Below are 16,885 nucleotides of genomic sequence, written 5' to 3' on the forward strand. Positions count from 1 at the left end.
CCTCTAATTGGGGACTTTAGCAAAAGCTGAGTCACAATTTGAAAAGGTTCACCCAGTTATGTGTCTGTGTTTATGTATCCGGTGGTAATACTGGAAAACAAAGTGCTTAGGGCCACGGCCAAGACTCATAAAGAAGCTGTGTTCAAGAATCATCATACTGAACTAGGAGAGTCAATAACACTATTCGAAATCTGAAGTTCCTATAGATGCCAATCATTCTAAACTTCAATGGATAAAGTGAGATGCCAAAACTATTCAAGAGGCAAAAAGCTATAAGTCCCGCTCATATGATTGAAGCTCTGTTTCATTGATAGTTTGGAATTTATAGTATATTCTCTTCTTTTTATCCTATTTGATTTTCAGTTGCTTGGGGACAAGCAACAATTTAAGTTTGGTGTTGTGATGAGCGGATAATTTATACGCTTTTTGGCATTGTTTTTAGTATGTTTTTAGTAGAATCTAGTCACTTTTAGGGATGTTTTCATTAGTTTTTATGTTAAATTCACATTTCTGGACTTTACTATGAGTTTGTGTATTTTTCTGTGATTTCAGGTATTTTCTGGCTGAAATTGAGGGACTTGAGCAGAAATCAGATTCAGAGGTTGAAAAAGGACTGCTGATGCTGTTGGATTCTGACCTCCCTACACTCAAAGTGAATTTTCTGGAGCTACAAAACTCGAAATGGCGCGCTTCCAATTGCGTTGGAAAGTAGACCTCCAGGGCTTTCCAGCAATATATAATAGTCCATACTTTGACCAAGAATAGAGGACGTAAACTGGCGTTCAACGCCAGCTTTCTACCCAAATCTGGCGTCCAGCGCCAGAAAAGGATCCAAAACCAGAGTTGAACGCCCAAACTGGCACAGAAACTGGCGTTCAACTCCACAAATGGCCTCTGCACGTGCAACACTCAGGCTCAGCCCAAACACACACCAAGTGGGCCCAGGAAGTGGATTTATGCATCAATTACTTACTCATGTAAACCCTAGTGACTAGTTTATTATAAATAGGACCTCTTACTATTGTATTAGGCATCTTTTGATCATCTTAGGATCTTAGGATCATCTTTGAACGCATTGTTCTTAGATCAAGGGGGCTGTCCATCTCGGCCATGCCTGGACCTTCACTTATGTATTTTCAACGGTAGAGTTTCTACACTCCATAGATTAAGGTGTGGAGCTCTGCTGTTCCTCAAAGATTAATGCAAGTACTACTGTTTTCTATTCAATTCTTCTTATTTCGCTTCTAAGATATCCATTCGCACCCAAGAACGTGATGAAGGTGATGATTATGTGTGACGCTCATCATCCTTCTCCTTTATGAACGCGTGCCTGACAAACACTTCTGTTCTACATGAAATAAGCTAGAATGAGTATCTCTTAGATCTCCTAACCAGAATCTTCGTGGCGTAAGCTAGAATGATGACGGCATTCAAGAGAATCCGGAAGGTCTAAACCTTGTCTGTGGTATTCCGAGTAGGATTCAATGATTGAATGACTGTGACGAGCTTCAAACTCGCGATTGTTGGGCGTTAGTGACAGACGCAAAAGGAGGGTGAATCCTATTCCAGCATGATCGGGAACCGACAGATGAATAGCCGTGCCGTGACAGGGTGCGTGAGCATATTATTCACTGAGAGGAGGGGATGTAGCCACTGACAACGGTGATGCCCTTGCATAAAGCCAGCCATGGAAAGGAGTAAGACTGATTGGATGAAGATAGCAGGAAAGCAGAGGTTCAGAGGAACGAAAGCATCTCCATTCGCTTATCTGAAATTCCTACCAATGATTTACATAAGTATCTCTATCCCTATTTTATTATTTATAATTCGAAAACCACATAACTGTTTTATATCCGCCTAACTGAGATTTACAAGGTGACCATAGCTTGCTTCATACCAACAATCTCCGTGGGATTCGACCCTTACTCATGTAAGGTATTACTTGGACGACCCAGTGCACTTGCTGGTTAGTTGTATCGAAGTTGTGACAGACAATAAAACTAGATCAGAGTATCTGGCCTAAGAAGCCATTACCAGATATCACAATTTCGTGCACCACCTCCACATACACAAATATTCCAATTCTTAGTGAAGAATTGATGGTGCAAGGAGTTGCAAGAATTTTTTCAGTTAAATCCATTGGTTAAAGAGTTGACAACAAGGATCAGTCTCGGTGTGGATACACATAGTACCTTCGTACTATCGAAGGAGAAAGTTTTCATTCACTAGGGTACTCAGGTATTGGCATCTAACCCATCTTATTTCAATAAAGTTTTAAGTACAAAATAGATCAATAGGATTACTTTATTACTTCCGCTGCGTGTTATGAACACTTGTAATCCTTCATTATCAATATGCAACAATAGAGGATCTAGTTAATTTAGCTATTAAAGTGGATAAAAATTAACAACTTATGATAATTTAGCTTTTTTTAGACTGTAGTTTTATAAAGAATTCTAAAGGAGCAAAGTTTAAGGATAAGATAATATTCATAGTTGTAATTTCTAGAATTGAAAAATCATTGAGAATAATATAAGAAGAAGAGTTCTTCTAATCCTATATCTAATTCTTCTTCATCAAGACTAATAGTAAAAGAATTTGTTGAGTAAGTTGTAAATAGAAATGTCTACGTAGAAAAATCAAAGGTGCAAATATTTTCAAAGAGATCCTTGGGATGTGAACAAATTAAAAAATAAGAGAGAAAAGAGAAGATTTGAGAGAGAAGAAAAAAGTGAAAAAAAAGTGAGTGTTTGAGTGAAAATAGTCAATGTTTGAGTGAAAGAAAATAGAGACAAAAAAAGAGAAGTCAATAAGAGAAAAAAATTAAGAACAATATACACATTTATGAGAGATCTAATAAATACTAGTTTAGACAAGAGTGCATTAGTATTAGTGAAGTTCAAAAAATCTTTAATTTCTCATGTATCTAACGATAAATTGCCTAGTGTTTCATGACACTTTTTCAAAATTTTGTAGGTTTTGTAGTCAGTTATAAAGGTATTAATGTGGATGAAAATAAAGTCTCAAATATTCAAAATATGATAAAATGTTCTATGTTTTTCAGTTGATAGTTCAAGGGATCTTGAACAAGAGACATGCAAAGAGAATAAAGTTGTTTATTTTTCATATATGTGATTGAACAAAACGATAAGAATGTAGTTACTAATGAGTTATCTAAAAGATACAATCTAATTACTAATCTTACTCCTAGTTTATTAGTATTTGAACATATAAAAAAATTTATAAACTAAATCTTATTTTTGTTCTATATGACAGCGTTTAGTTATGAGAACAGGATAACACAGACATTGAAAACAAGACCCAAATAATAAAGATACAAAAATTAGTATTTTTTTTGATAAACTAAATATAAAAAAAATAAATTATAAAAGTCCAATTTACTCTAATTTTCTTCATAGAAAAAAATTTTAAAAAATATAATAATAAAAAATATAATTATAAAATTAATAAAAATAATAAATAAATAAATAAATAATAAACAGTACTAGAAATAAAGCCTTTTCAAACAAAAACTTCAGATAAAATTTATTCCGTTCGAATGACTTTTTAATTTTGGGCAAATTTGAGATAAATGTGGAACGACTTTTAATGGAGGTTTTCAAAGAATATATTATGTCCTAAATTCGTCAAAATTATCCTAGATTTTGGTGCCAATTGCTTTTTTTGGACGGCGCCAAATTTTTTTTTAAAGATGTACTTGAGACTCTTGTGATCAGAAAAGACTCTAAACCTCACCCCGTACAAGTGGTGCCTCTAAATTTTCAATGCAAACACAATCGCCGCCAATTCCAAGTCATGAGTTGGGTAATTCACCTCATGTGGTCTCAGCTGGCGCGATGTGTAAGCCACTATGTTCCGGTGTTGCATCAACACGCAACCTAAACCCTTCAACGAAGCATCACAGTATACTTCAAACGGTTCGTGCGGTTCATGTAATACCCTAATTACCCTAAACCTTACCTCGCGTCATAAAGTAAAGGCTAATTAAAGGTTACGACAATTCTAAAGCTTATACATATTTATATAGAAAGAAATAATATATTCTAGAAGCCCAATGAAGAATTAAGCTCAAAAATAGAGTTCGAAAAGCGCAAAACGTACTCACAAAGCTATACTAAACAAAGCACAAGATATACGTACGGATATCAAGGTATATGTAAATAGATATATCAAAAGATAATAATATAGAGATCTAGCCGCCGCTCGCGAAGTTTAAGCCAGCTAGTTACATACAGATATACAGAGTTTAGACAGTAAAACAGCTTATATAAATTTTCCTCTCAAAATAAGCCGCTAGGCCAAATAAATACAAAAGTGAGAGATCTTAAACAAAATAATTAAAATAACTTCAAAACGGGATAGAGATCCTCCGCTCTGTCACCACCAAGCAACTCACTGAGGTGGGTTGCGACCTATATCTGAAAAATAACAACAGAATATGGTATGAGAACCAGAGGTTCTCAGTATGGTAACAGTGCCCAGTGATGTAAGATATAAGACTCCTGGATGCCAGAGGCAATCCTAAAGCTTCATATCCATCATGAGATTCAAGCTTAACACATAAATAAATTAAAATATTAACTTTGAACCACAAAGAAAAAGGGTAATCTATCTTAGTGGATTTCTAAATTAACAACTCTCCGTTGTCCCACAGCCTTCGCCAGCCTAACCGCCATGCGATCCCATCGCTACCGCCTTCCAAACCTCCTCAATCCTAGTAGAACACACAATTAATACAATGAAAGTAAAACACAAGTATAAGCATATATGTCAAGTAATTCAAATAGGCAATTAGGCAAGTTATACAATTAGGCAAACAATACAAGTCGGCAAAACAAGCAAATAGATAAAAGATGTACATGATGAATGCCTGTCCTATTGGCTGTGATATCACATTGTCAGTTCAACTGCCAACCCGACACATCTCCATGGAGATGTTGCCCTTCGGTCTCATAATGAGAACCCCCGAGATATGGTGCCCGGAACACCGTCCAGGATGTCAGTTCCTGCACACTCTAGTGATTCCGAAGGGAGGCGAGCGGGATACTCTTGCCATAGACCTCACATTTCAGCGTAAGCGGGATAAACCTACCGTCTTTACGCTGCCGCCGCGACCTCGACAGGTGGGATTAACCTACCGTCCGTGCCTGGTGCATAACATCTCAACAATTCTCAGTATATAATAGCAATCCAGTGGTTTTCAAAAAATCATTTTTCAGTATATCAATAATTCATCATTGCATTCCCAGTCCCAGACTCATCTCAACCACTGTCAATTCATAATTTCCATTCCGAACCCATTAGTTCACAACTTTCACAATTCATTCAGAACTCTTCAGTTCACCACTTTCACAATTCATTATCAATAATCACCAATACCATACGCCGCCTTTTCACTCAACTAAAATCATCCTTAGTACTCCAGAAACCTAAGCCTCCGTTTTCTAAATTTTTACCAGAAATACCGAGTTAGATCGCCTAGAACCTTTTCTACATTTTGACATCCAAAAACAAGCCAAAGAGTCTTATATAAGTGTCATGGAAGTTTACAAGCTTGCCGGAAAGGTGAAACTATTGAAAACAATGTTTTTATTGAAAACAGGGCAGTGTGCGTACGCATAGGGTTGTGCGTATGCATAGGGTTGTGCGTACGCACGCCCAGAAAGATTTTTAAGAAGTGTGCGTACGTACAGGAAGTAAAAATTTCCATTCAGCTCATACGCACGATGCGTGCGAATGTCCTCAACAGAATGCACCTTCCATCGTGTGCGTACGCACAAGGCTGTACGTGCGCACAGCTTGTAAAACTTCATTGGTTGTGTGTGTGCACAGAGCATGCTAGCACTCCCAACAGCAGCCATATCCCCGTGTGTGCGTGCGCATGTGTTCAAAAATACACGGGGTGTGCGTGCGCACACAAACCAAAAAACACAAATTTTGCAACATTCACAGAATTCAGATTTCAGACACCAACTTGCAACGATCATATCTTTCTCTACAAAATTTATATTTCTGCAAAATTGATACCATTTTAAAGCTCTTTAAATTATCTTGAATTTGATATAAAATTCATTCCATTTTACAAACTGTAGCTAAAGATATGATCCGTTGAAGTTCATCAAAAATCTATTTTTTCAAAAGTTCACCAATTTCTCAATTTACCAAAATTTTCAACCAAAACCACTCCAAACTCCAACATACCTCATAACTCATAACGTACCTTTTTTTTGTGCCACAAATCACCATTTACACCAATTTCTATTCACATTATACATTCCTCAGCCTTAATTTATCAATTATTTCACACTAAAATATTTTTCACCCAACACAATCACCCATCATCATTATATCACCACTAATAATGAGAAATCAAATTCAATTTCAACATCCAACACCATTTATCAACATCAATACCAACTTCTATCAAAATAACCCAAAGTCATCAAATCATCATACATCATTATTCAACAAATTCAACAACCAATTTAATCCAATCCTATCCTATGGGTCACTAGCCTAAGTGTCCAGAAATATTATATATTACATAGAGAAAATCGAACATACATTGGATGATTCTCAATATGCACTAAATCACCAAATAGAGTCCAACTCAAGCCTTCAATCACCAACAATCAATCCAAAGCTCCAAATAAGTGCCAACAATCACAACATCAAGCTATATACACATAATTCATAACCAATCAATCTATGGTTCATCTTAATCATAATTTCACAAGGGTTCAAGACACTCTTACCTTACCCAATAGTTTTGGAAATAAAACCCAATAGACTCCTCAAGTTAGATTGATCCTAGATACATCAAAACATGAAAATCTCAAAAACCCCAAACACTTGATTTTCGAATTTTTTAAGGAAAGGATGAGAAGGGATTTGTGATTTTCTTACCAGTTCCTTGGATGAGTTTTATTTGTAGAGCTCTTCATGATGATCGCGTGGCCGCAAACGGTGCGACGATTGGAGCTCCGTAGCTCAAGTTATGAGCTTGGGAAGTTGATGATGAATAGTGAAAATGGAAACCCTCACTCTCCTCTCACTTGCAGCTGCGTTGTTGTGTTTATGAGGGTGAAGTGGCTGAATGGGGGTTCATTAATTGGGTTATATGTGTTGGGCATGGGCCCAACTTGGGCCCGGTCTAACCCGTTAGTGTTTTTGGCCCGTTTGGCCCAATTTCGGGCCAAATCTTTAAAATTAACGTCCGGTTTTTTACTTTAAATATTTTCCTAAGGTTTTCTACTGTTTTTAATTATTCGCACAGTACCGGATAGACTTAAACCGGTTCTGCCAGTTCAACTTTTTATGCGGTTTTTTGCAGAAAATTACATTTTCTGACTTAGAAAAATCTACTGAGTTCAAAAATCATTTAAATTTTCTAATTCACATTCTAAATTTTCGGATCCTATTTTGGGCAATATTAATTATTTAATTAAATGGTTAATTAGCCGTGATTCTTACAGTTTAGGTAGAATTAAAACTGGCGCTGAAGTCAACTTTTGTTTCAAAGTCTGAAAATTGCCCTCACACTCCGATGTCCACACAAACGGTACCTCCTTCCGGGTTAACTTAGTCATCGGTAGTGTAATTTGAGAAAATCCCTCGATGAATCGTCGGTAATATCCGGCCAAACCCAAGAAACTCCTAACCTCAGTTACCGTAGTCGGTCTCTCCCATTCCATCACTGCCTCCACTTTCGAAGGATCCACCACTATTCTGTCCTTACTCACCACGTGACCCAAGAACTTCACTTCTTCTTTCCAAAACTCATACTTTGACAACTTGGCATACAATTTCCGCTCCTTTAGGATTCACGACACAATCCTCAGGTGCTCTTCATGTTCTTCTGCCGTCTTTGAGTAAACTAAAATGTTGTCTATGAAAACCACCACGAATTTATCCAAGAAGGGACGAAATACTCTATTCATGTAATCCATGAACACAGCAGGTGCATTCGTCAACCCAAAGAACATCACCGCAAACTCGTAGTGTCCATAGCGCGTCCTAAACGCAGTTTTTGGAATGTCATCCTCCTTCACCCTTATTTGATGGTAACCGGATCTTAAATCAATCTTTGAAAACACCCAACTCCTTGCAGTTGATCCATTAAGTCGTCGATTCTAGGCAACGGATACTTGTTCTTCATGATCACTTTGTTTAACTGTCGGTAATCTACGCAAAGTCGCATTCCTCCATCTTTCTTCTTTGATAATAAACTGGCGCTCCCCAAAGAAATACACTCGGTCGGATGAATCTCTTGTTTAAAAGCTCTTCTAACTGAGTCTTAAGTTCAGCCAGCTCTACCGGAGCCATTCGATACGGTGCAATCGACACTGGTCCGGCTCACAGCACCAAGTCAATCACAAATTCAATTTTCCTTTGAGGTGAGAATTCATATATATCTTCCGGGAACACTTCTGGAAAGTCTCTAACTATCAAAATTTGATCTAGCCTCTGATCATCACCTAACGCATTTGCAGCCAACAATATATAATACTGGCACTCTTCTCCACTATAGTTCACCATTGTAGAGTTCAGGTAATAACCCTCAACTATCATTGCTCCTTCTTCACCTTCCGGCATGAACCAAATAGATCACTCAAAGCAATCCAACAAAACCCGATTCTTGGACATCTAATTAAACCTCAAAATCATTTTCAACCCAACCATTGGCAAACAAATTAAGTCATGGACAAATTTCCTATCCTCAAGCTTGAAAGATACTTGCCTACAACCTAACTTTGTCACAAACCGTCTGATACGGAGTATGCACATGCAAATTGAAAGCTAATTCTGACATTTTCAACCCTAGTTCCTCAACCCTATCAAATGCAATGAAAGAATGCGAAGCCCCAGTATCATACAATGCAACCAATATTTTATCACCAAATAAACAGTTACCTCTCATCAAAGGATCCGCCTTAGTAGCATCATTGGCGTTCACAGCAAATACTCGCCCTTGGTGCTGATTCCGACCCGTATTCAGGTTCCTCCCATGAGTACAATCCTTCGCCATGTGACTAGGCAAACTGCAATTGAAGCAACCACCTATATCCAACTTTCACGAGTCATTCAGATGAAAACGTCCACAACGATCACAAGTTAAATCCGGAAAAGCCTTACTCTGATTACCTCTCCCTCTCGCCGGGTGGTACTGACCATGGTTGCCCTTCCTAAATCCCCTTGACCTTGAGGTGCATGTCCTCCTCTCTTGAAGTTTTGAGCTTTTGGTTAGAAGTATTTTCCTTGCCCACGGTTGTTGTTTTCCCCACGAGTATCTCTTGAGGAAGCCATTTTCTTCGCATACTCCTCCACAACTCTTGCCTTGTTCACAAGCTCGGAAAAGATCCGAATCTCGAAAGGAGCTACAGCAGTCATAATGTTGTCCCTCAAGTCCCCTTGGTACTTAATACATTTCCAACTCTAATAGGACTCCGAGGCACTTTGACATACCCTAGAGAACCACCAGAATTCCCTCGCTTCCCTTACAAATTCAGAAAAATATTTCTTGTAGAAAGTCATCTGGAATACATCCCAAAGAATGTCGGCATTTTGAAGCTGTAGTAATCGACATTCTCCTTGCCACCAATGTTGCGCCTCTCCTAACAATTGATAGGCTGCGAACTCTACATATTGGTTAGCCGGGACATGCTGAGCTTGTAGTGCGTGCTTCAGAGCTTGGAACCAATTGTCCGCCTCAGTTGAGTTGTTTGAGCCTCTAAAAGTCAATGGGTGAACTTTCAAAAATGAAGCCAAAGTCATCGGAGCACCTCCCAAGTCATTACCGTTTTCGTCTCCATTTCCATTTCCATCCCCATTTTTGTTTCCTACTGGTTGACCCAATCTCTGTATAGCTTGCAAAGTCGTAGCAGCATTCGCCTCCATGGTGTTAGCCAAGTTGGCCATTGCTGCCATAAACTCGGCATGGTTATCGGCCGGTCGGTCATTCTCATTTTCTCCCCGTGTACGAGTACGACCTCATCCGCGAGTAGCCATTAGGGTTCCTGTCTACACCAAACAGTTGATATCAAGGTGATCAGTCTCAATATCAAAAGCCTAGTGCTTCAATTATCCCAAAAAGGCACTCACAAACAAGCATGCTATGCAATATCAAGCAGATAACCTAAATAGCATCAAAGAAAAAGACACAGAGTATGCAATGAAGCACAATCAATCCATCCCTCAGGTTCAGGAAGACGAACCGCTCTGATACCACAAAATATAAGACCCTAATTACCGTAAGCCTTACCTCATGCCGTAAAGTAAAGGTTAATCAGAGGTCACGATAATTCTAAATCTTATACATAAATATATATAAAAAGAAGTAATTATTCTAGAAGCCCGATGAAGAAATAAGCTCAAAAATAGAGTTTCAAAAAGCGCAACCGTTCACACAAAGCTAAAGGCATAAGATACCAGGTATAGATACAAGAGAATATAACATATATAGATATAAGAGTATAATAGTCATAAGGAACTAGCCGCAGCCCGCAGAGTTTAAGCCGACTAGTATATACAGACATATAGAGTTTTGAAAGTAAAACAGCTTATACAACATCTCTCTCAAAGCAAGCCACTAGGGAAAATATAAATACAAAAGTGAGAGAACAATTCAAAATAACCAAAATGAAAACAAAATGGAATAAGGTCCTTTGCTCTATTACCATCCAGCAACTCACCGAGGTGGATTGCGACCTGCATCTGAAAAACAACAACAAAGTATGGATGAGAATCGGAGGTTCTCAGTATGGTAACAGTGCCCAGTAATATAAGATATAAGACCCCGGGACGCCAGAGGCAATCCTTGAGCTTCATATCAATCATAAGATTCAACTTAAAGCATATCTAAAATTAAAACCATAACTTTAACACCTTTATGAAATGGGATAAACTATCATAAGAAATTTCTAACTATCAATTCACTGCTGTCCCACAGCCTTCACCAGCCTAACCGCCATGCGATCCCATCGCCACCACCTTCCGAACCTCCTCAATCCCAGTAGAAAACACAAATAATAACAATGCAAGTAAAGCACAAATATAGCATGTATATCAAGAAATTCAAGAAGTAATTAATAATGTTATTCAATTAGACAAGCAATTCAAGTTGGAAAAGCAAACAAACAGATAAAAGATGCACATGATGAATGCCTGTCCTATTTGGCTGTGATATCTCATCGTCGGTTCAACTGCCAACCCGACACATTCCCATGGAAACGTCGCCTTTCGATCTCAAAATGGAAAACCCCAAAATATCGTGCCCGGAACACGGTCCAGGATATAGTGCCTGCACACTCTTGTGATTTTGAAAGGATGCAAGCAGAATACTCTTGCCACGGACCTCACATCTCAACGTAAGTAGGATAAACCAACCGTCCTTACGCTGTCGCCGCGACCTCGACAAGCGGGATTAACCAACCGTCCTTTCCAGGCGCATAGCGTCTCAACAATCTTATTATAAAATAATACCTCAATGGTTTTAGAAATCATTTTTCAGTACTCAGAATTCCACAATTTCCACAACTCATGTCATTAATAATCAATATAGTACTTCGCCATCTCACTCAACTAATCCGTCCTCAGTACTCCAGAAACCTATAGCTCCGTCTTTTAAATTCATGTAAAATTTACCTATTTAAGTCACTAATTCTCCTCTATTAGTCTTTAGGCCTAACTACAAGATATTACTCTTAGACTGCAATTTAAGGAAGTTTGGAAAGTAGAAGAACCCTTGGAAACGAAAAAAATCACTTTTCAGTAAAATAGGGGTCTCGCGTACACATGCTATTGAAAACAAGGGGTGGTCACGTATGCAACCCCCTACTCGCGTACGCGAGATACCCAACCCAAATGAGTTGCTCGCGTCGCGTCTAAAAGTTTGCGTACGCAAGGGTTCATTTTTGAATAGCTCGCGTACGCAAGCGGTGTCCGCGTACACGAGATGCCCAACCCGAATGGTTTGGTCGCCTCGCGTGCACTGTGTCGCGTACGAAAGGGTTGAAAGTCTGCTAGCTCGCGTACACATATAGTGCCTCGTGTATGCGAGATGCCCAACCCGAATGGATTGGTTGCGTTGTGTGCACCATGTTGCATACGCAACTCTCACCAGACTCAGAAAAATTTCAAAGTTACAGAATTCAGTTTTTGGTACCAAAATTTAAATAGTCATAACTTCCTCTACAAAAATCCATTTTGATCAAAATTTATATCAATGTAAAGATCAATGAACTTTTATTTAAGATAAATTTCAACAAATTTTGAAAACTAAGGCTCAAGTTATGATCTGTCAAAGTTCACCAAAAACGGGTTTTACCAAAAGTTAACAAGGTTCTCAACTTCCAAAATTCACAACCAAAACCAAATATCCTACACCTAAAACAGTTCTAATAGGCCTAAATGATGTCTATATACCTTTTAATTTATTCCACAACCTATTGACATGAAATTCTACCAATTTCATCCAAAAATTTCCACTTACCTTCCTCAAATTCTCAATGATTACCCTCAAAGCATCATTCCTTCATTTCCAACATTTATCAATATCAATAAGCTCATGATTCATTATCAACACTCAAAATCATCATTTTCTACCTCTATTTCAATATTCAACAACAACATTAAAGTTCAACATCATAAGTCATCAAAACCAACAATGGCATCATACATTATCAAATTCAATAATTTCCAACAATCAATTCAATTCTATCCTAAAGTCCACTAGCCTATGTGTCCAGAAATATTATATATTACATAGAGAAAACTGAAACCATATCTTGACCGATTCTAAATATGCACAATACCCAAATTGAATCCACACCAAGCTTCCACAAGCTTTCCAAACTCAAACAAGCCACCAATCAACTCCAACAAGTATCAACAACCAATTTTTCCAAGCTATACACATTAATTACCACAAATCAATACCTAAGGTTCCTAAATACACAAATGCACAAGAAATAACAGCAAGCTTACCTTACCCAATAGTTTTGGGAGCAAAACCCAATAGCAACCAAGTGCTAGAGTGTACCTAAACACCCAAAACACAAAAATTCACTCAAAACCCAAGCCTAAAATTTCGAATTTCTTGGGGCAGAGGAAAGGAGAGGAAATTTCGAGTTCTTACCTACACAAGTTAGATAGAAATATCGAACTTGACGAGAACTTCACGTAGCCACAAACGGCACGCGAATCGGAGCACTGTAGCTCGAGTTATGGCCACCGGAAGTGGAGGATGAATAATGTTTTCTCTTCTCCTCTCTTCTTACTTACAGCTGCTGTTGGATTTATGTTGAGGTAAGAAGTGGCTGAAATGAGTTCATTTATGTGTATTTATATGTTGGGCTTGGGCCCAACTTGGGCCGGTCCAACTCGTTAGCGTTTTTTGCCCAATTATCGGCCAAATCTTTGAAATTAGGGCCCGATTTTCAATTCTAAAAGTTTTCTTCAGTTTTTCTACTATTTTTATTATTCTCACATAGTACCGGATAAATTTAAGCCGGTACTGCCGATTAATTTACTGGTTCGTATTTTTACGCAAATTTTCTGAAGAAAATTATATTTTCCAACTCAGAAAAATTTACTGAGTCCAATTATCATATTTAAATTTTCTAATTAACATTCTAAAGTTTTGGAACCTATTTTGGGCAAATTAATTATTTAATTAACCGATTAATTAATCACGGTTCTTACAAGCCACTGTGGTTCAGGGGTGGCAACAGGGTGGGTAGGGGTGTGTTTTTGCTCTACCCGACCCCGCCCCGCCCTACAATAACCCGCATAGAACCCGCCCCGATCCTACCTGCGGGTAGTAAAAAGTTGAACCCTAACCCGTCCCGCCCCTACCAGCCCTTATAATTATTAAAATTCAATAAATAAAATTAAATTTTAAAATTTATATAATCATTATCACATACATAACATAAATTAAAGTAAAATTTAAATATCATACAATATAATTAATCATTTTACTAACTATTTTAATTTTACATATATTACACATATTATACATTAAAATTATATATACTAGGACGGGTATTACCTAAACCCGACCCCGCCACGTCCCGCCCCGCTGATAAACCACTATTTTATGGTTTATTTTATCTTGAATTGAGTGGATTTTATCTATTATTCTCACACTTATTCATATAATTTGCATGTTTTACATTTTCTTTCCTAATTTTGTGCTATGATTGAAAGCATGCTTCTTTGGCCTTAAATTCGCTAATCTTAATCTTCTCTTATTACCATTCGATGCCGTGATATGTTTGCTAAGTGTTTTCAGGGTTTATAGGGTAAGAATGGCTTAGAGGATGAAAATGAAGCATTATTTCAGAAACTGGTAGCGACGCACACGCATAGACGACGCGTACGCGTGACTTGTGCATTCTCCAAATGATGCGCACGCGTGGCTGACGCCTATGCGTGGCCAGTGAAAAGTCCATCGATGCGTACGCATGGCAGATGCGTATGCGTGACAGAGCGTCACATGCTGCATTAAACAGAAGACGCTGGGGGCAATTTCTGGGCTGCTTTTGGCCTAGTTTCAAGCCCCAAAGTGAAGATTAGAGGCTGCAGAGTGGAGCTAGAAGGGGGGAATCATTCACTTCTCATTCATTCACAATTTTAGGTTTTAGATGTAGTTTTCTAGAGAGAGTGGCTCTCTGATAAACCACTATTTCATGGTTTATCTTGTGCTCAATTGAGTGGTTTTTATCAACTCTTTACCCACTTATTCATACTATTTGCATGTTTTACATTTGCCTTCCTAATTATGTGCTTTGATTGAAAACATGCTTCTTTGGCCTTAAGTTCCCTATGTTTAATCCTCTCTTATTTCCATTAGATGCCTTGATATGTGTGTTAAGTGATTTCAGAGATTACAGGGCAGGAATGGTTCAGAGGATGGAAAGGAAGCATGCAAAAGTGGAAGGAATACAAGAAGTTGGAGAAATTGCTAAGTTGTCCAGCCTGACCTCTTCGCACTCAAACGGCTATAACTTTAGCTACAGAGGTCCAAACGACGCGGTTCCAGTTGCATTGGAAAGCTAACATCCGTGGCTTCGATTTGATATATAATATCCCATAGTTTCCCTGACGCTAAGTGATGCGGTCGCGTGATCCACGCGGACGCATCGCAGTGGCGAAAAACCAGCGTGGCAGATTTCTTCTCCAGCGATTTCTGGGCTGTTTCTGACCCAGTTTGCGGCCCAGAAAACACAGATTAGAGGCTATAAAGTGGAAGAATGCATCCATTCATAAACAAGCTCACAATTCATAATTTTAGGATTTAGATATAGTTTTTAGAGAGAGAGGTTCTCTCCTCTCTCTTAGGATTAGGATTTAGGATTTTTCTTAGTTTTAGGAGTGACTCTCAATCCCAGGTTCAATGTTCTTTTTATTTATTTTCTTAATTTAATTTATGAATATCCATGTCAGGTTTAAGTTCTTTTGTGAATGCAATTCGAGATATTTTCAGATTTAATTTTGCTTTGCTTTATTTATATGAATGCTTTTAATTTAATTTAGATATTTCCACTTTGGCTTTGGTTAAATCATTGGAGACACTTGAGTTATCAAACTCATTGTTGATTGAAAATTGGAATTCTTCAAGAATTAATTTGAGTTCCAATAACTCTAACTTTTCTCAAGGAAAGGCTAGGATCTGAGGAATAAAAATTAATTCATCCACTTAACTTACCTTCATAGTTAAAGCTTAACGAAGTGGGAGAAAAATCCAATTCTCATCACAATTGATAAGGATAACCGGGATAGGACTTCCAGTACTTCATACCTTGCCAATAAATTTTATTATTGTTAATTTATTTTACTTGTCATTTAAATATACCTGTGCCCATTGCCCAAACTCCAAAACCCCAATTTACAAACTCATAATCAATAATAAGAACATACCTCCCTGCAATTCCTTGAGAAGACGACCCGATGTTTAAATACTCGGTTATCAATTTTAAAGGGGTTTGTTACTTGTGACAACCAAAACGTTTGTATGAAAGGACTTTTGAAGGTTTAGAAACTATACTTGCAACGATGATTTATCTGTAAATTTCTAGACCACGCAAAAGTTCTCTCATCACTCTCTCCTCTCTCTAGGTTTAGGGTTTCTTCTTTCAAATTCTCTTTAGGTTCAGGTTCAATCTTCCTTTAATTTAGTTTTTGTCTTACTTTTATTTGTTTAAGCACTTTAGTTCATCTTCATCTCTTGTTAATTTTCTTTTTTCGTCATTTTTATGTTTATGAGCTCTTGTTACATTTGATTTCTTTTAATGTAATTTATGTTTTCCATGTTTATTGTTACTCTCTTTAATTGTTAGTCATTGATGCTTGCAATTGGTTGTTTAGATTTAATATTCCTTGTTAATTTTTCATGCTTTTATTTTGTGCCTACCAAGTGTTTGATAAAATGCTTGGTAGGATTTTAAATTAGATTTTTGTATTCTTAGCTTGGATTGAGTAATTTGGAGACTCTTGAATTGTCAAAGTTTCTTGTTGGTTGGTGATTGAAAGTTGCTAGTTGGCTTGAGCGTCACTAACTCTAGTCTTTGATTAGGACTTGTGAACTCAAGTTGATTTGCTCACTTGACTTACCTTCAATTTTTAGAAGTTAACTAAGTGAGAGCAGTTTGCAATTCCCATCACAATTGACAATGGTAATGAGGATAGGAATTCCGCTTCTCATCCCTTGCTAGGACTTTTCTTAGTTATTAATTTATTTTCTCGCCATTTTACTTGCTTGTTTCTTTTTTTTTTTTTTTACCAAAGATAGGAGACTCAAACCCGCAACCTCTTAATTGAGTATGGAGGGATTATGCCATTTGAGCTATTACTCATTGGCTGC

The 16,885-nt window shown here is 37.6% G+C and overlaps 1 protein-coding gene across 1 annotated transcript; it reads right to left on the reverse strand.

Moving 5' to 3' along the window:
• Positions 1-8,761: 8,761 nt before the first annotated feature.
• LOC148554937 (uncharacterized) lies at positions 8,762-9,939 on the reverse strand. The gene is made up of 2 exons (XM_088490557.1): positions 9,487-9,939; positions 8,762-9,091 (listed from the first exon to the last, which is right to left on the reverse strand). The coding sequence occupies exons 1-2, from the start codon at positions 9,937-9,939 to the stop codon at positions 8,762-8,764; spliced, it is 783 nt and encodes a 260-aa protein (XP_088346683.1).
• Between the last annotated feature and the right edge of the window lie 6,946 nt (positions 9,940-16,885).

This window comes from Arachis ipaensis, chromosome B6 (genome assembly GCF_059453495.1).
Source record: "Arachis ipaensis isolate K30076 ecotype BB chromosome B6, ASM5945349v1, whole genome shotgun sequence".
Taxonomy (NCBI): domain Eukaryota; kingdom Viridiplantae; phylum Streptophyta; class Magnoliopsida; order Fabales; family Fabaceae; genus Arachis; species Arachis ipaensis.

Bases quoted from the DNA above. Each gene is read 5' to 3' on its own strand.
- LOC148554937 (XM_088490557.1), bottom strand. From the start codon at position 9,939: ATGGCCAACTTGGCTAACACCATGGAGGCGAATGCTGCTACGACTTTG. The intron at 9,092-9,486 runs GTATGTCAAAGT...GACTCGTGAAAG, and splicing joins AATTCTGGTGGTTCTCTAGG to TTGGATATAGGTGGTTGCTT.